Here is a 20,498-nt window from a genome sequence, read left to right as displayed (position 1 = left end):
CACCTCAGCTCAGGCCACAGTTGACACTCTGTAAACTAACCTGGATGATTTTTGCCTGCAGCAGATTAGGAGCTCTCATGAACTGCAGTGAGCTCACATGAACTGCTCTGCTGGTGAGTGCTTGGCATCCTCCAACAGAGCAGCAGTGACAATGAGCTGGTGGACAGAAAAGAATTTATTTGCTTTGGAGAAATGAAGGAATGTAGGAGTTATGGTAGTTCATATAGGGCAGGTTTCAGTCTCTGACAAATTACAGCACTCAAATCCCTCAAGAAGCTGTTGCAATAGAGAGGCCCTAGGGGAAACCTGGCTGCCCACTCACTTCCAACAGTAGCTTCATTCTCCTGACAACAAGGATCCAGAAGAAAGGAAGAAGTACATTGACTAGCTGGAATTAAATAATAGTAATTTTAATGAAATAATTTAGTATTTTTATTACATGATCTTATTTTTATCATGGAATCACAGAATGGTTAGTGTTGGAAGCCCTTAGCTTCTTAACAACTTCGTTGCCTTTTCCCTCACCATTTGTCATTGCTGGGTCTGATCTCTGTGAGCATGGGTGCAGGTGAGACAGTCAGTCAAAACGAATAAAATAAGCAAAGAGGTCTGAGAATAAAGGTAAGGTAGAGGAAGGGCTTGAGAAGATTTTGAGAAGATTTTGCACACCTCTGGCTACAGATTTGAGCTGCTGACTCACTCTGATTCTCCTCCAAATAAATATATAAATCTCACTTTGCTCTTTTCAATTAGGTGGAAGATTTTCCTACAGGCGTGTACATTTTTCCCTACTTTCATAAACCACCCCCCTTACACTCTTGACAAAGATTGTGGCTAATGAAGAATAGGATTACTTATTCAGAGAGCCAACAATCTTTACATTCAATTCACATCACCAAATATGAGAACTGTAACCCCAAAACTTAATTTATATTAAATAAATTCAGACCTGCCACATTTTAAAACCTGTTGTTCTTCAATACTACTCAGTATTAGTTCTCTATTTATAATATAGATGAAAAAAAGTCAACTATATAAATCCTCTTAGCTTTCACTTACCATACTTCTTCAAGAATGAAATAGCTTAATATAAAACTTTACCTATAGTAGCTTTCTATTGGGCTATCTTTCCTATCACTAATTTTTTCTTAAAAGCTATTCAGATCTAAAATTGATGGAAAGTGTACAAACACTAAAGAGTAAATACTGTCTGCAGGTAATAAGTCAAGTCATTAATTAAATATTTCAAAGATCTGTAGCAAATCGTCATGGGAAACAAATAAAATATAGAAAAGAACTCAGGTTATGACACTTTTCTCAGTAAAACCACTGTCTTGCCTATGTCATGAATGGCATGACCAAGAGGCAGAACATATGCTCTGCAAAAGCACGTGGCCAAGTGATGAGGTTTTCTTCCAGAAATGAGTAGCACTACTATTCTAAGTTATTTTTAAACAGTTTTAAGCATTAATTTCTCTAATATGCAGAATAATTAACCAGAAAAGAACATGTAGCTTACTCATAATTGCAGTCTCCATAGCATTCAAAGGTAGTAGTCTCTGATTCATTTTTTTGAGATTATGAAAGAAAGCATACAACAATTAGCTGCTGCATGGCATGCTACCAAGAACAGTAACTCCAAAAAAAGCACCCTCTACTGAAAGCTAGTATTTTAAGAGAAAAGAGGCATCCCTTATGGATACATACCGGTATCACTATAAAGAAGACTATAAATATAAAATAGTACCTCAGAAGATGGTTTGGTAAAGCTCTTGAGGGTCAAGAGAAAATAAATCTAAAAAATCTCATGCAGCCTATTTCTTCCTCTAAACATTATACATAAAATGGTGGAAAACTGAGAGTTCATGCTGATCGTGTTCTCACTAATATGGTGATTAGTATTAAATATAGCATTAACCTTTATGGAAGACAGCACCAAAAGATCTATGTCAATAAAAAGAAATACACTGACTTAGCAGAAAACATGTATAATCATCTGACTGTATGCTGAAAATGCAAGCTATTTTAAGAGTATATCCAAACCCATGCAGTTTCTATGTTCCATGGAGAAGCTGGCTGATTAATCTTGTAGCTTCAATAGGATATGTTTAAGAAATGGGTAAGCATTTTTAGACCCTAGATTTTAGATTTAGAGAATCAGAGATGACTCATAGGAAAATACAATCCTAGCCTTAAAACAGATCAAGGAACTAACTTAAAATAGCTTAATCATAGAGCATCACCCCGTGCTTGATTCTGCTTGGAGTCTATGTGTTGTTCAGAGACAGCCAACAAAGGAAGGGATTTAAAGCCTTTGGCTGTTAGTCTGAAGCCAAGGCTTGCTACTGGAAAAGGCGCATACAACATCTTTTCCTGTTTTGAAGGTTTTTAAAAAATACACTAAGCTCTACTTTAACATTCACAAAAAAGTCTTACCTGTTGACCAAGTCCACCTAAACCAGGATCAGTGTACACAGACACATACTTCTTTTCAGACTGATGCCAACAGGTTCTATGTAGCCATCTCTGTTAGGCTGTATGACCCCAACCTCACTTATGGTAGAGGAGGTTCTTATTTGGAAGGGTTTTGAATCAGATGCAGACTGAGAAGATAATTCATAGTTTGAAGAAAATTTATAGTTTGACATTTTGTTTCTTGGAATATTCTTCAGTGGGAGAGTTGATCTGTTGTGGTACATCTGGTTCCAGCTTTTTCTCCTCATTCACTTAAAGACTACATATGAGCTGCTTCCTTTAAGAAAGTAAATTCTGAAATGTACCAAGCACATGTAACTTCTGCTGAATTCCTGAAGAGCCCTTATCACTCTTCCTAAATTGTCTGTTTTACTGTATACACATTTGACTGACTTTAGCCTCCCTAACTTATAATGTTTGGCAATTTTCCCAGAAGAGCAAAAGCAAAATGTAACTCATGTGTTCCAGAACCTGTATATATTTGGTTTTCACAGGAGGAATGAACTCTAAAGTAACACCAGAACTGAAAAGGAGAGTTAAGGAGATTCAGCAGAGCTGTAGTAATCTAATTTGGAATTTCCTCTGAGCTGGAATATGCTCAGAATTAATTATCAACCATTTGTGCTAAGCTAAGAGAACCAAATAGCAGTGTACTTCATGGAATGATTAAAGCATGTGTTATACTGTAGAACAAAAAGATCCAGAGATGTGAAAAAACATTTTATGCATCAATTTGCCATATTTTTCAATTTCAGGGTGACCTAAGGACATACCAAATACTGTAACTTGATAGTAGTTTAAAATCCTACTGGAATCCAAATTTTACAATGCTAGGTCTTTTTAATAGTTCATTAATGCTTTTATTAGCAACAAGCTATTGATAATTTAAGCATAATGGAAATTGCAGAGTCTGTCCAGAGTAGATTGAAGATGTTTTTACTACTCTTTGGACTGGATGTTTTCAGTGATGGGTAAGGAGAATCTCTTAGGTTTGTAAAAACCCAACCACATTTAGTTGAGCAAACCATTACAGGCAACAAACTAACATTTAATTTCCATTTCTTCCTTCTTTTACAGTTTTTCAGGATGCAGTCATGCAAGAGCAGCAGTTCAGGCAGAGCTTGTGTGGTGCTGCACAGATGGGAAAAGAGCACCCATGTGCTAGAACTTGCAGGGTGTGTTTGAAGAGCAGTGCAGAGAAGCCTGCCAGTTCCCTCAGCTGCACCAAGGTGTGATCAGCAGGAGGTCAGTACTGGGCTATTATTTAGGGAACCACAATAAAAGGGCAGTAAATGTATTCTGCAAAGAATCACTATAGACTCATGACACCCTAAATAGCTCAAGGCCGTAACAAATACATAGCACTGTACTTGGGTTCCTAAATTAGCAGTCTAACTCCCTAATGCATCCTTGCTGTTAATGCAGAAGAAGTTATTCAGAAGATGACTCAGATATTACTGGAGGTACCTATATCTTCTAACAGTTGTTAAAGGTGCCCAGACTAGGTCTGTAACAGATGAATCCTGTTCATGATCAGTACTAGTCATGTGATGATAACTTTTATTGACACTCTGTCACCCTGTCTGTATCTCATGAATTTACTAGGAAATATAACCCATAAAAATGTAAAGGTTCCAGTGATGCATTGAACGTATTTTGTCTTTGGCATTATTATGCAATGGGGAGTCTAATCAGTTTCCAATTTTATAAATATACTGCAATATAAATATAAATATACTGTAACTGAATCAAAACCCTAGGAGCTCCCCTCTCTCTTAACTGGATCAAGCATGGACAGAGCTCAGGCAGTAGGTAAGAGGGAGACTGTACATTCCCAAAGTGTCACAGCAAATGAATTACACGTTATTTTTAGAATTGCTTTCTCCAGTGTATTTAGGAATATGTGTCTGCATTTTGTTGTTTTGTATCTGAAGAAAAGGTTAGGACTTCAATGTGTGAACTACACTAACTTAAGAACTGAATTTCATTCCCTCTCTGTCCCGTATTACAATGCAGGCACCATAAAGAAATATATTCTGAAATGCATTCTGAAATCTGCCTGTTAATTCTGAATAGTCCAATATAATCACAGACTGTGTCTAAGTTTAAAAAGGGGTAATTAAAAAGTAAAAAAAATACTCAACTGAATGCAAGTGGCACATTTTATAGAACTTTCTCAAGAAATGGGAAGTTGCCCAAAGCCTGTAATGCCAAAGTCAGTTTTTAATTATGTTACTATAAATTAAAACTAATTATGTTTGTTGGAGTGAAATCATCGTCAATTTGTGTTGTAAATTAAATAAACCCCATCCCACTAGGGTACAACAAAGCAAAAATCAAATGTGCATAAAGAGATTTCTGTAGTTTTCTGAGTCTCGTAATTGGGAGAGCTATTACCCTGCTCCATACTTGGAAAAACTGGAATAAATATTGAAGTTTTTGGCTCACTAAAACCTCTTTGCTAACTGTTTTGTTCTGTTTAAAATTTCTTGTTTGGCTTGATTTCCTTCCTTAGTATTAATATCAGCCAGGCACTTCTCAACACCTTCAAAATTCTGAGCTGCTAAAATATGCAGCAGTGATACATGACAAGGTTTCCTTCACTGTTAAAAGATGTTAGATATCAATGTCAAAGGACATTGGGTGTTGCTACAGAAAAAAACCTTTCTGTTCCAACTCTGTGTTTTCATCAAAGGGAAGAGAAAAAGCAGAAAAATAAACTCAGAAAAGTAAATTTAGTCTCATAGGATGGAAATTCCCTAAGCTGTCTAGAGGTCTGGGCCAGTGTGGGCTTGTGAAAAGGAGTCATAACAGCATCAAACCCAGCCCAGATTCTGTGCTCCCAGTGCTGGGCTCTTTACAGTCAAACACTTAGGGACAGCCTTTGTTCCCCAGGGCTCTGAAGCTAAATACAGGAGTGAGGCAAGCAAGTGAATGAAACAGAGCCAGCAAGATGGTTGTAAGGGTGTGAGAAGAGTATAGAATAACACATGCTGCAGCTTGCTCTTCTTCTAATCTTTGTCAAGGAGAGAAGTGATCTTCAGCCTCCAAAGCAGGCAATGTGTTGTATCCCTTTCATCCCCATGATATTCTAGAGTTTCAGTTCACTACATTTTTAAAAATTCTTCCCTTCAAAAAATAATAATGAAGGACTTGCATTTTTTAAAAAAACTCTTCTATGCCTTATTATGATGTCTAATAATTACAGTTCACTTAGCTACATTTGAGTACAAAGAAGAAATATACCTTTTCTAAATTATTTTCTTGGCAGACGTATTATACACATCCCCCAGTTATTTTTTACAAAGATAGAGCCTCAAGATAGCTGATAAAGAATTAAATATGTTTTGGAATAATAAAAATATTTATTTTTTAGAGAAGTATCCTTGATAAGATTAAATACTACTCACTGTGGCCTTTTTTGTCCTTTGAATGAAGCATTCTTTGCACATAGTACTTCTTAAATGCAAAATAAATCCATATTCTTGCCCAATAATCTGGTCTTTTGATGCTTTAATAGATGCTCTTAAGCATGCAAACTATACCACTGAACAGCCAATCTCATTAGAGATTATCTAGATAAGAGCCAGCAAGTTAAAGAACCTTGCTCTTCACGGATAAAGAGGATATGCTCCCTAAGCAGCTGGGAAAAGACACTTATCAAAAGTCGTATTTTTTCTCTATTCACTGAAAATTAATACAGTCAGCACACCATGCAATAAAGTGGTCTCTAAATATTTTTTCCAGTTATCTATATTAATTATAAAACATGGTACAAACCCTTCTAAGCATAGAAGACAGAGAAAAAAGGTGCACTTCTGTATATTGCATATTAAGTATAAAATTAGTGACAACAAAATATATTGTATATGATTCAATGGAAGGGGAAAAAGCATACCTGGCAAAACTTTACATATCCAGCCTACTCCTAGTGCCTTTCAGCTATTAGAACCCTACACAATTTCTGGCATGTCTTCATAAATTCATACTACTTCAGCTGTAAAAGCTGTGAGGGATAGCTGAAGATTGTTGAGCCTGATGTACAACAACAGGTTCATCTACAGAAAAATACCTCTCTGACATTAAAATTGTCTGTAAAGCTTTACAAACCCTTCCTGTAAAAGTGGTTCAGTCTTGCCTTTACGCCTAGCAGGCAAAGCCAGTGAAACCAATCTTGCTTTGCCAGCTTTACCGACGGCTGCAATGTTTGCAACATTAAATAGAAGACACAAAGAGTCAGAGCCTCCTCAGGTTGTCACTGACCTACAGTCTTTTCACATTCTAATCCCTAGCTTCCTAACTTCTCATGGGTTTACAACACAAAACATCAAAATGCAGATCAGAGCAGGTATTTCTTTGCTGCTGCTGTGCTTTTTTAGGTCCTTCTAGGCCAGCCAATAGTGTAGGTGTGAGAAGTGCCAGGAATTAATGGTTGATGTCTGTTCTGATAGATGTACAGTCATACCTTGCCTCTCAAACTGTCTTGCTATGGGGACTGATTGTGAAAGATTCTTCTTTTCCTTCCACAAATCCTAAGCAGTCACAGTTAATCTACGGCGCTGTATAGGGAAACATTTCAATACAGCATAGCAAAGGTACAGAAAGCAATATAAAATATTTTAGAAAGAAGAAAAGAATACATTTGTTACTGAATCATGCATGTTAGGATAGGTGACATTATAGATTTGTTAAATAGTATAACGTTATGTTTATACCCACAACAAAACATGGACCTGCGGAACTTTTCAAGCAATCCTCTAACAGCTTCATACGAGTCTTCTGCAGCTCAGGACTGTCCCATTCATCGGCTTCAACTCCCCAGTACAAGTCTATGACCTGAAAAGTAGCATGCAAGATTGTTACTTCATCATATGCCCTTTCTACCTATCAAATTAAAAATCAGCTTTGTCAACATTTTGTGTACTGCTAAGCACTGCTCTGCAATGTAGTAAAAGGCAATGAGGTCTATATCCAGTCCTGGCACAGACTGACAGGGTTTCCTTACATAAATGACAATTCAAGCTTCTTATTTTCACTCCCAGATAGGCCCTCCTGTGACAGTCTCTCATTTCATATTCATATTTTATTTTTGCAGAGATTAGCATGACAAGATCTTGATTTGATGTACTCTTTATTTGCTACTAGATTGCATATAATGGATAGGTAGGAATAGTGAAAAAGGCACTGATAAAATCCTGGCTCCATGGAAATTAATGGGAGTTTTGCTGTAGATAACAGTAAAGACCATGACTTGACAGACATCCTGTGTCACCTGAATCCACAGGATATAAAATCATGCCGTGCACATGGCTGAAAAGAAAGAATATGTGTGGTTCTGTAATACCACACTCCTTTGTGAGCTGGTCCTTTTTACTTCGGAAGCAGAGATTGTGGAGATATGCAATATCAGACAGCTTGCTGTCCTGTCTTTCATCTGTAGCTACAGGCTCAGTTTTGTGATGATAATTAGCTGCAAACAAAATCCTGGAAGAAACTGGAATGAGAATGTTAAACTTATTTGAAGAAATTAAGTGATGAAGCATGATTTCACTGCATTTTCACTAAAAGGCTGAATTCTTACAGTGAGAAATGGAATTAAAAAGAATAGGGATCATATGTATGCATTTCTTCTGGAATAAAATGTATAGTGTATGCTACTACTCTCTTAATTAAGCTACTATTGATTCTTAACATCAGGTGTGTAACTTGGACAAAAAAAGTCCAAAAGGATAGTTTAAAACAAAATAATCAAAATTATATTAAGACATGATTATATTACAATATTGTTGATTGTAATATTCTTTGTACCACTCTGCTGTTTCCATAAGAAACAGAATCACAAAAATAGCTGTTGTCTAAACGGATCATAAAATGAGCTTGAAGTAAGAACATAAGAAATAATAACGGGTTAATGTAAAATGCACCAGTTTACAGCTGGTTAATCTCCTTGAAAAATGCCTCATAGCAATAAATGCCAAGGCTAAGACCTAACCCTAGAAATATTTATGCCCATGTTTAATTTCACTACCAACAGCCTCACTGGTTTTTTCTGCTAGAATAGTTTGGTGTGCCTGTCAGTGTCTGCTGGAGTAGGCACACTGTTTCAAAACATCTACTGTCTGACTGATGATGAGTATAAAGTATAAAATGCATCGGAGCTTACATTCCCAATAAAATACACTCAATATCTCTATTTCTTGCAGAAACTCTGTACCAAAATTTTGCTGGAACAAGAAGCTTCTGCTTTACTATAACGCATCTCAAACAGCCTCCCTGCTTCCCTCACTTGCACTGATTTCTTCTCTGTCATTTTCTCTTTTATTCTCATGAGGGGAAAAGAGTTCCCTTTTTTTCTCTCCTTTCTGTTTTTTATCTATGTGACTTTACTATGGAACTTCACATTGTATTCTGCTGTCTGATTACTTGAATGATGTATAATAGGGCTTAAGTATTCTAGTAATGAAGTCAGAGCATCTCACAATACAGTGAAAAATATTTTAATGACTGGTTGGATTAATTTATTGTGTTGCTCAAGTTCATCTGAAACATAAAAACTTCTATTTTAATTAACTGTTAAGAAATCATGTTAATTATTTAAAAGTGTAGATGAAATTCTCTGGAATGTCCGACACTTTTAGGGGCTCAGTGGTTGCCTTCCATGTGTTAAAACATTATAGATTATTTTTAGGGGGTAACACAATTATGGTACACAATATTTTAACAAGTTACAATTTTCTCCTGCAAGAGGAAGTATTTAGCCAAAAAGACACCTAGAATTTCAAAAGGAGGGGCTTACTGCTTATTCTTTATACTGCGTAAAATAAATAGGACTTGCAAAATTAAAGAAATGGAACAAGAAGACAACTGTGTCTGATGCTGAAGCACTTTTGCACTTACACTTGGAAAAACTGTGTGACAAACACCTACTCTGACTTTCAGCAAGGCTGGCAAAGTGTGATGACAACAAGTGCTCTCTGTGAGAGCTATTTACACACTGTGGCCTGAAACTGGCCCAGTTCAGTTCCATACGAGTCACCTAAGGAAGACCTTTTGTTCATAATTCAGTGTTTCCTTCTGCTTATTTTAGCTTTTGTCCTATCAATCTTAGTTTCACACATTTTTCTAAGAAAAACTAATAGTTTTCTCTTCATTGCTTTCAAGGGCTTAAAAAACCACTAAAAAAATTTAATTCATGCAAAATTGCACTTTCCTTCCAGCATATATCACACGGTGAAAGTTATTTGAAACAGCTCATTGTTCCCAAGAGTAAGCTGCTAATGAACTATGGATACATATCTTCCAAAATTCTCCTGTTACAACTATTTTCTTCAAACTCTCAGTCTTCCCCTAAAAAATACTCTATTTTGGGTATAAGACACAATGGACTCTAGAAGTTTTTTCTCCCCTTTCTGTCTTCACCAATACCTCATTTTCAGAAGTATTTTTTTATTTGATGGATAAGGAAGTTCATCAAGCAAACTAATTCATAGAGTGATTGAATAGATTTGCTTCTCCTTGCACACACGTGGTGGTTATGTTTCCTGCTGGCTCCCACCAACTTGAGGACACCTGACAGATCTCATGCTTTGCTACAAGTGAAACACTTATCAGTGCAGGCTGATGTCTCAGCAGAAGCTGGAGCAGTGAGTGCACTCAAATATGTCTCATTTGGGTCATGATTTATGAGGAAGAGGGTGCCTTCAGGACACCCTATATTATAGCACATTTGTGGTAGTCACACGCAAGGCAGTTCTTCTTTGGTCAGGAGATTCAGTATCAGGATGAAAAGTGATGTTCTGCTCTGTACAGGAAAATACAAACTAATCCTTGTAGCTGAAAGGTACATAATACTTTCCTGACAGCTTTGTACTAAAAACTGTCATCTTGATTTTGCACACTAGCCTAAGAAACTTGGTGAATCAAGAATGGAAAAGGCAAAAAAAAAAAGTTTTTGATAAAGTCTACCTCAGAGGCTGCTCCAAAATTCTTTACTACTTTCCCTTGGTAATTTTTTGTACAAATTTTCCTACCCTGCTTCCACGGAAAGCAGTGGAACAGCTTTCCAGCTGTTTTCCGAAATGTGTCAGTAGAGCTGTCTCTCTGACTTTGTATCACTTAAGGATGTTGAAAATATGTATTAAAATAATTTGCTTCCATGAATATAAACTAGAGAATATGTAATTATTCCTCCCCTAGTGACCTCATTACAATCAATTTGAAGACATTTTTCCTCTTATAAAGAATACGGTGGATTTTGGTCAACCTGGAAGAGAGATTTTCCTCCTGTCACTGACATACCTCCTCAAAGATGACTGAGAAATAGTTTATATTTTCCATTAATACCACCCAGTAATAACAGGAAAAAAAGACTTTATTATTTCAATATCTTTTGCAGTTCCTGCCATGTAGCACTGCAGCTGGGACTTCCCAATAAGCTGATGAGCTAGGGCCTTCAGATCAAATTCTTTTATAGCCATAATCAAAAATCACTCTGGAATTTACCACAATGCAAATTCAGCAACTCCAGTGTGACTCAGGAAATTAAAACCAAATACCCTAATTTAAGAACTTGCTATTTTGATTAAAAACCAGCTGCGTGTGCATCAAGAATAATACACTATGAGGAGCAGAATGTTGCATAAAGGGCATTAGCTGCTTCCAAGTAACCTACACTCTGTACAGGTTAAGTTTTTGGGGTCACTAAGATTGGAGGTTAACTCTACTGTGTCAGGAAGGCTGGAGTATGTAGAACCAGAATTCTGGAAAAATTGAACTTTTTTACAGTATCACATGCTGTATTTGTTTCTCTTAGCAGAGTCAGTCTCAGGCCTGCTGACACATATAGGACTTAAAGGATGAGTTTACTGGACTGTGAATTGGGATATACCTAATTTAAAAGTACCAGTGACTTTAAATGTGATGACAAAATCCTATGTTTTAAGTCAAATGCAACAGTATTTATTACCAATTTTCTCTTACCAAAGATGTGAATGGGTCTATGTCTTCCATAACACAAAGGAAAACATGAGCTAACTGAAGGAATGGAAATGTTGCAACTGACATTAAAAGAAACAAATTCCAGAGTATGTAATCACAATAGAAATGTTCCACATTCAATTAATTTTGGTCATTAGCTTCAGTATTCACCCAATTAAACTATTTTCCACATTACAGTGGAAGACAAACTGTAGTTAACCTAGATATAACAACTATGTGAATATACAGATGGTGATACTTCAGTGCCGACCACATGAAATTAAAAAAATTACTGTATTTTTCCTAGAAGTACAACATGGTAATTTCTCCTTAAATACTTTCAATATCTAAAATAGAGGGGGTTTCATTACATTTCTAATGTGCAAGGTGCCAGTTTGTTGACATCTTGCTTTTACCACAGGTGCAATGTTGCATTGTAAAAACCGTGGGATTTTTTTCATCTATTCAGAATCTGCCTCTAATATAATTTAAGTACAATTAACATCTGAAATACATTTTTTCCAATTTTCTATTTTACCAAGGATATTTTAAAATGTTGTCTGTTCTAAATAGTGTTAATTTCAAGAACAAGTAATGCAAGATTCAACACAACAAAACCTACCTGAAATTCCAGTCCATAGTTTTCCCTGCAGAATTCTCTAAGCTTAGGATACACATGTTCTCTTAGGGCACTCCTTTCTGCTATTGTATCTGTGTTGGGGAAACAGATGTTAGTAACAATATTTATATGAAAGCTGTTATTTTACTCAGAGATATAGAATTATCACACTAAAAAGAGCCCTTAAAACACACACACACACAGAAACAATGCAAATTAAGTGCTGGAATTTAATCCCAAAACTGTTACACAAACAAGTAAATGCAGTGCAGCTGAATCAAATTTGTAATTCAACAATCAGAATTTCTTTATCAGTTTCACTTCTATGTACTTTTCAGAAAGCTGAATTTTACTAAGTAGAAGCACCACAGATCAAAGAAATATACCAAAGATGAAATAGATCTCTATAATTAGAAATAAAACAATATTATGGATCAGTGACATTGTGACAAACACTATCACTTTCTTCACCATCTTTAATCTGATGGTACCTTAAAAGGAAGAAAGCTGTTAATAGAATTATTTATGGTATCTTTTGATCCAAGTGATTCCTACTATCATACTAAATGCACAGTTCTGACATAATGGTATTCTCACCATGGAAAATGATGTGTTCTGATAACGCAGCACAATATGGCAATGATGCCAAAGCCCACTGTGGTAATGCAGCACAAAGGCTCAAAAGCATAGCGGTGAATATCTCCTATATTTTATCCAAATGGAAGGCAGTTCATGCACTCCAGGATTGCACTACGGTGTGAATCACAGTATATTAGATAGTGATGATCAAGAGATTCACCCCAGCAAGGTACTTCAAGTCTGGATCAATACAAATGCATCCTGCAAACATTTAGAAATAGAGTGTAAAATACAGCCCAGAGCTGTCTCAGTTAGTACAGTAGGAATAGAGGGACAGATGAGTTGCTCTCTCCAGTCATTAATTATCTCTCATACTACATGCCTAAGTCAACCTTTTTTTTTTTGCAGAACATAGTACACAGCTAATAAGGCTTAATTAGCCAGAGTTGCACTGTGCCAATGCAGCAGTATTATTTTGGCTCCAAAACTTTTCTCAGTGTCACCTTGGAGTCACTGTACTGCATGGTGTTGCTGTACCTTGTAATAAAAGCTACCTGCCCACTTCACTTCATCTCAAATATTTCCCTTTTTCATTACCTCCACAATAACTGAGGCACTTAGATCAGTCAGTGATACAAGACTATGTATTCTATATTCTTTGCCTTAACACAGTTTCATTTGGCATATCTGTGAAGGCACAGAGCATTGTATCTTTACAATTGAGTAGGATAAGCTCTGTTGATAAACAACTTACTGCTCAGTTGCAGAGCTAAACCAAAATTATTATTGTCTCTAAACTTAAATTAATAATGACTTCAGCTTTATTGTTAAGGAAGCAATAATTCTCACTGGCTGTAGTTATTTAAATAATCAGTGTGACAGTGGGCAGAAGAGTCTTACTAGGGAACTAAAATAGGCTAAGTTGCAGGAACAAGAAAAACATTGCAAAAGAGCAGAAAAGTAAACATGATTAAATGATAAATGGGAAATTCTGCTGCTTTCCATTTATACTTATAAGGAGTTACCCTGCTGAACCCCACAGGCTCTAGTTTTAGAATAGGATGCCACTACCTGCAGTGTAACTTACAGGGTCTTGTGCAGAAGATGAACAACACACTGCAAGTGTAGCTTATAAATGAAATAGAAAGAGATAAAAGCATTCCTTCAACTAGAACTGTTCTGGATAAGACACTTGGCATACCCATCCTGTATTTTCATTCCTACCTTCAAATCTAATGAAACATGATTATCTACCTGGAATTTGAGTCTGATGCTTATAAGTAAGGAATTTCAAGAATTGCTGCATTTATAACAAGTTGCAAAACTTTAAGGAAACACAACTCCATATAGTTAAGATGAAGTACAGTAATCAGCCTAGATGACAGATAAGCTGGTGTAATTAAATAAAATTTAACCTGATTTACAGTGTCAGCAAACCTGGGAAGCTGGCAGATCCTAACAACAAAAATGTCACACAGGCAAATTCCACCTTCCATGCTGCTGCTGCAGGTGAATGGATCAACCAAGTGACATTCTTCTAGTAGTCAAAATGAAACAGTAGCTGTGACACGACCTTTATACACTCCCTAGTGTTAATTCTATTGCTCTGAAATCCAAATGATAGTCAGCAGTAAACTGTGTGAATTAGATTGTATCTGCAAAAAATATTTAAGACAAGACTTAAAAAAACCCAAACTTCAATTAATCTCCAATATTAAATCAATCCAAAAATCAACATTGTCTTGGGAGACACAGTGATTTTCTGACGTCTTTCTTGCAGGTGCTCACTCTCACAGATCGTTGCCTCCTAGGCCAGTCCATAACTACACCATGCTACCTACCCTTACAGTTTTACTGAGTGAGAAAGCCCCTGCAGCCCTTGCTCTCCCTGTGCATCCCGTGTGATGCAGAGGACAGAACTGAATTAGCCACATATGCATTCATGGCCTTTCTGACAAATAATAGGCAAACGCTATTTAAACATGGATGTTTCTGTGAAGTGTGATTTCTGAAGGGTTGCAACTCAGTTAAATCACTGATAGTTTTCATTAGAGTATTCCAAGGTGCTACTTCTCAGCATGAACTATTTCCATGCCAAAGTCCAACCTTCAAACACAAGCTGTTCTGCTATTAATTTATTTTATTTTTAATAGTGAAAGTACATTTTACATTCTTGCGTTAGTAAACAGATGATGTGTATTTACAAAAGAGTTGCCAAACATTAATCTCTGGGATAAAATGAGTCAATTGCCTAGTTGAAGAAAAATTTAAAATGTATATGCAAGCAAAAAGAAATGGTTAACCCGGAAGCCCAAAGGAAATTGCCCATTTTTAAGCATCAATTGTTCTGTCTTAAGGCCACTTGATACTTGTTTGAGTGGACAGAAAGCTCATTGATGAGAAACTCTACCTGAGCCAGCAATGTGTGCTTGCAGCCCAGAAAGGCAACTATAACCTGGGCTGGATCAAAAAAGTGTGGCCAGCAGGTTAGGGGAGGTGATTCGCCCACTCTACTCCACTCTTGAGACCCCACCTGGAGTACCGTGTCCAGATCTGAGTCCCCAGCACAAGAAGGAAATGGAGCTGTTGGAGGAAAGCCAGATGAGGGCCAAAAAGATGATCAGAGGGTTGGAGCACCTCTCCTGCAAAGACAGGCTGAGAAAGTGGTGTTTATTCTGCCTGGAGAAGAGAAGGCTCCAGGAAGACTCCTGCCAATACCTAAAGGGGGCCTACAGGAAAGATGGAGAGGGACTTTTGACAAGGGTGTGTAGTGATAGGACAAGAACTAATGATTTTAAGATAAAAGAGGGTAATTTTAGATTTGATACTAGGAAGAAATTCTTCACAGTGAGGGTGGTGAGACACCGGAATAGGTTGCCCAGAGAAGCTGCAGATACCACATCCCTGGAAATGTTCAAGCTCAGGTTGAATGGGACTTTGAGCAGCCTGCTCCAGTGGGAAGTGTCCCTGCCCATGGCAGGGGGGTTGGAGCTAGACAATCTTTAAGGTCACCTTCAACCCAACCCATTCCATGATTCTATGACTCTGAGTTCAGCCACAGTGATGGGAATGGCTGTTTCACGCACATGGGCTGCAGCCACATGACAACTCTCACTCAACCAAGGCTCAATACAAGTGAGTAACCAGGTTGCTTATTCCCATCTCATTCCTGTGTGTCACACAGAGGGTGCCAAAGTGGGGACAGTGCCCACCCTCAAAGAAGAAGCACATTCAAGCTGAGAGTCTGTTCACAGAAGTTACCTGTGAATAACCTTACCCAAGCACAGTGCAAGCTAAAGACCTCAAACAGGGGAAAGTCCCTAAGCATGGAGGGTGCTTTCCCTACCACAGTTTGCAGAAGAAAGAGCATGACAGAAAGAGTTTCTGCTTCCTCCCTGTGCTCAGTGTTCCCATGCTTTGGCAGTGGATCAGAACAGGAATTTGTTGGGGGTCTTAAGCCTGTCACAGTGAGTTCTCTGACAGCTTAAGTGGATCAGAACAGAAATTTGTTGGGGGTCTTGAGCCTGTCACAGTGAGTTCTCTGATAGCTTAAGTCTCCTTCACAAATGCACACAGATGTATTTCTTATCACATAATGTTGGGTCTTTTGTGCAGCTATGGAGGTCTGAGGCCCTTGATGAGCAAAGCACACATTTTAATCGAGTCCTGAATACATATTCGCTAAGATACCCAGCTATATACTCCCTCTTAGTGTTAAGATTTGCTGAACGGGTAGGAAATTCCTGCCACAGGACTTTTTTAATGCATTGCAATACTAAGAAATGTGGGTATTTTATAACCATTGCCAACAAACTGCAGTAGAATTTCTGCAGTTCAATTATCTAAGGATATGATGAAATAAGGTTAAAAATTACTTAGTAGCAGTATCAAGTAAAGAAGTGGCTGCCAAAACTCTTAATGCTAGCTTGTTCTTGTCACATAGGACTATTCAACTGAATTATTCCTTTTAAATTGCCTTTTTTACTAATATGGCACAATAGCTTGTATATTATCTCTGATACTAAAAGCTTTGAAAACCAGTAGGTAACATATGTCCCTAAATATTATGGAAACTTTGTCTCTGAAAATAGTACCATAATAAGTCATTTGCATTTCTATGGTGCCTTTCATCTGGGAATCTCAGAGCACTTTGCAAGCAATGAGTTTGAATGATGCTGCTGGTAAGAGAGGGGAAAATGACTTGAGTTACTAAGTACCTTCCTAGAAAATTAACTCCATAGGCTGTATTGTGATGCTCACAGCTGCTTGTCCTCCCCCAGCCTGATGGAGGAATGGGCACAATGACTGACTCGGTCAGACTAAGAAGGACCTGGATGGGAGTCCTTGGGCATTCCAGCTACCAGGATGCTGCACAATAAAACTGGTGGCATCTCCCTCTGTGTAACCTTCTCAGTTCTCAAAAACATAAATACAACAATAGTGCGCTGAGCATTTGAGCCCAAAGAAATGGTCACTTGGCACGAAAATCAGAGGAAAAGAAAAAATGCAAAGAGAAAATAACATTGAAATAATATATAATTCTGAAATGTGTCTCTTAATTGTGCAGAAATGGCAGGATTTGACTACAAGTTTGTAGTCTACACCAGCACATTTAAACAAACAGATTTTCTAAACAAAAGACCTAGTTACCTGAGGCAGGATTCAAAATGCAGGGCACAATTATAAGCCTAAAACTTCTAGCTGCAACAATCAACCTAAAATAAAATAATATGTGATTTAAAATGAGATGTAGTTTTAAAACCTATTTCTCTGAAATGTTCCCTACTTTTAGTTATGTAAAATGACAAATTTAAAACGACACATACAGAATTTGTAATAATATTTTTGAAATAGTTATTTAGCTATCCACATGTCACAGGGACATCCATCTTACTTATAAAATACCCTGCATCTGGACTGTTTATATGATTAACCAGTGCCACCTATTGGCTTAACAATAGCACCCAGCTGTCAATTGATACACACACACACAAAAAAGAATTAACTCATAAAAGCAAAGGGGTCAAGAGACATGTTAAAATTCAGAATTTGGGGGAAATATCAGTATGGAGCTGACATGACAGAAGGGAAAAACAATTCCTAAATCTAAGTGTCAAGACTTGATTATTCACACAATTATGTTCCAAATTTAAAATAAATGTTGGTTTCTGAGAGTTCTGAGTTTTCTTAAAGGTACAACATGCTCACATGAAACAAGTTTGGATTCTGATCCAAGGGTTGGTGAAGTTAATGAACAGATCTGTTAATCTCAGTGGATCTTAAGTTCTACATTTGCAGCATGTACTGAAACCCAGTACCTTCTGTTGCCTTTCTGACTTCGAGTTTGCATGAAATCCTTCAATCCATAAATTAATAAATGAAAGAACACTTTATACTCATGAAATCTAGGAAGTATGGTATCACTGAGGCTCTGAAGTGGAATTTTATTTCACAGTGTATTCTGATAACTAACCTCACATTACCCCTTGGGAACCCAGTGCCCGTACAAGTAGATGTGCTTGAGAAAAAAGAATTAGGCTGACCTGCAACCCTTTCCCAATCCTGCAAATGGTCCCCATTCTGCAGCTTGGGTGCCTGGGTGTCCGTGCACCCCTCAGCTGTGATTGTGGCAAACAAGGAAGGATCTGAATGCAAATGCCAATGCACAGTGGGACCTTTAGCACCAGCATGGGCTGAAGGCAAAATATCTACAGGGGGAGAATTTTGCACTCTGCAAACTGCCCAAGGGGAAGAATTCAACAGTCTAATTCTTTCATTTAATAAAACAAACTAGGAGAAGCTCTTGAAAACACGACAATTTACAATTATTGTCATACAACTAAATGATGTGACAGGAGCAACTGAACACACAGCAAATGTAGAGGCATCAAAATCAAGTCTGAAAATTATCTCTGCAGAACACCAAAGCATAATACAACTAAATGCTGCAAAACAGCAAAGCCTGCAAGGACAAGAATTTGCAACTATAATCAAATTTAACATGAAATAAAAACTTCTTGTGAGATCTAAAATAGGACTTCTGCATGAGTTGTGCAAAAATGTGTAACAGAAGACATAAAAAAAGGACAGTAACAAAAATACATCCAAAAATCCTACTAAATCATCTAGAGGGGTTAACTTGCACTTCAAAAATTATGGAAGTATCTAGAAAGCAGAGAAAAAAAGCCGCAAGGCTGGAAAATTAAGTTGTGTGTACTTCAGATATTTTTTTTTCTGACATCCATAGCTGAAGGAGAAAACAGTCAGGGTATGTTACTAAAGCACTTGAGGTAATGAGGCAGAAGGAATCAATAAAGCAATGGGCTGTCACAGACATTTTGCCTCCTAACTGAACTGCAGATCAAGATGCTGGAAGCAAATGAAGTAATATGTTGTAGGCTTTGAGAAGGCATAAAGCAGAGGTAAGCCATAAAAAAAACATGAGAAAGCAAGACTCATAAAAGTACACATGTATTTCACAGTACAGGCCAGCCCAGGCCCATTAAATACACCTCATTCTGAAGAAAATCCAATAAACACACCTGTGTGGCTTCACTTCTGGAAGTACTGCAAAGCTATAGAACTCTGCAAACACTGTTTTGTCTCTGGTAAAGTTGCCCTTCTTTTCTCTAAACTTCATAATTAAGTTCACAAGTCACAAAATCCTAATACTAGACTGTAATCTTCCTTAAATCTGGTGGAACATGGCCATGGTTTTTGTCACTGCAAAACTGCTGAAGTCACTAGTAGGGCTAGCTGGAAAAGCACGACTGACAAATGCAGCCCCCTCTATGAGCTTCAAGTGAAAGGCATGAAGACTTTCATGCAAAAAAGACGAAAAAGTCTTGAACCTGACAATTGTGGGTGTTTAGTGACACCCACAGAAGTGAAAAGTGCTGCTTGCTATCAGTGCAATTAAATCTGCATCAATGAAGTAGGAGTTTTCTTTGCAACAGATTTTTTTTTTTCATGATGTTAAATGAAGATGACTCAAATAACTTCATTGCAGCCAGAATTGCACATGGCTGCTGTAAGACACTTACCAAAGATTAAGAAAGCAAATGATAATCTCTGTGAAGAAGAGCAGCTGCCAGAGAGCACTAAGCCCAGGACAACAGCACTATGTGAGGGAGGGATGCCAGAAATTCAACCACCCATTGCCTAAAGAAGAGAATCTCAACTGATTTCTTACAGGGCCACTTCACAAACTGACAGACAACTTCTACAGAGCTATAACCACCCACTTTACAGGCAATGAAGCACAACAGTTGTTAAGACTGAGAATTACAGGTGGTGTCTGCACTAAAAGTCATTGAGCATGACCAAATAATTCACAAAACTGTCTCCTTTTGATGGATTATGTAACGTCTGAGAGGAAAACAGTGATTGACATCTAAAGGCAGTGATTTATCTCACCTCCATTCTCCCTTACCCTTTCCAATTCTAATGATTCATCTAAGCATTATTTTGAGTGAAGATTATATAATCCAGTTGAAAAGGCCATTTTTTATAAGTTTTTATATGTGTCTATTTTTATGAGCACAATATTTTTGATGACTTGATTTTACTATATTTTGTTTTCTTGTCGCAGGTTTCATTAATTTCTCCTGCTTGCTAACCACATTTAGAAGATGACACATATAGGAAAGTAATAGTAAATGTGCAATTTTGCAATCATTTTCTAATCACTTAATCCATTTGAGAAGCAGATGTAGTGGAAGTTCAATTTCCCACTAATGTTACTTCGCAAGTGTGATACAGAAAATAGACACAGATTAGAACTTCCAGAACTGGCACACCAATTTAATTGATCAGTGACTGAAATACAGACTGTCTTCCAAATTAGTAC

General features: G+C 37.2%; 1 protein-coding gene across 1 annotated transcript in view; it reads right to left on the bottom strand.

The window, feature by feature from the left end:
• Positions 1 to 20,498, bottom strand: part of NWD2 (NACHT and WD repeat domain containing 2) — a 42,449-nt gene that overhangs the window by 10,270 nt on the left and 11,681 nt on the right. Inside the window, exons 2-3 of the mRNA XM_030450010.1 lie at positions 12,074 to 12,162; positions 7,195 to 7,311 (exon numbers count right to left, since the gene is read on the bottom strand). Coding sequence (XP_030305870.1) covers positions 7,195 to 7,311; positions 12,074 to 12,162 — 206 coding nt within the window. The remainder of the gene's footprint in view (positions 1 to 7,194; positions 7,312 to 12,073; positions 12,163 to 20,498) is intronic.

The sequence above is a fragment of the Calypte anna genome, chromosome 4A, assembly GCF_003957555.1.
Source record: "Calypte anna isolate BGI_N300 chromosome 4A, bCalAnn1_v1.p, whole genome shotgun sequence".
Lineage (NCBI taxonomy): Eukaryota > Metazoa > Chordata > Aves > Apodiformes > Trochilidae > Calypte > Calypte anna.
The sequence above is the reverse complement of the archived record's forward strand: the minus strand, read 5'-3'. Positions and strand labels throughout refer to the sequence as shown.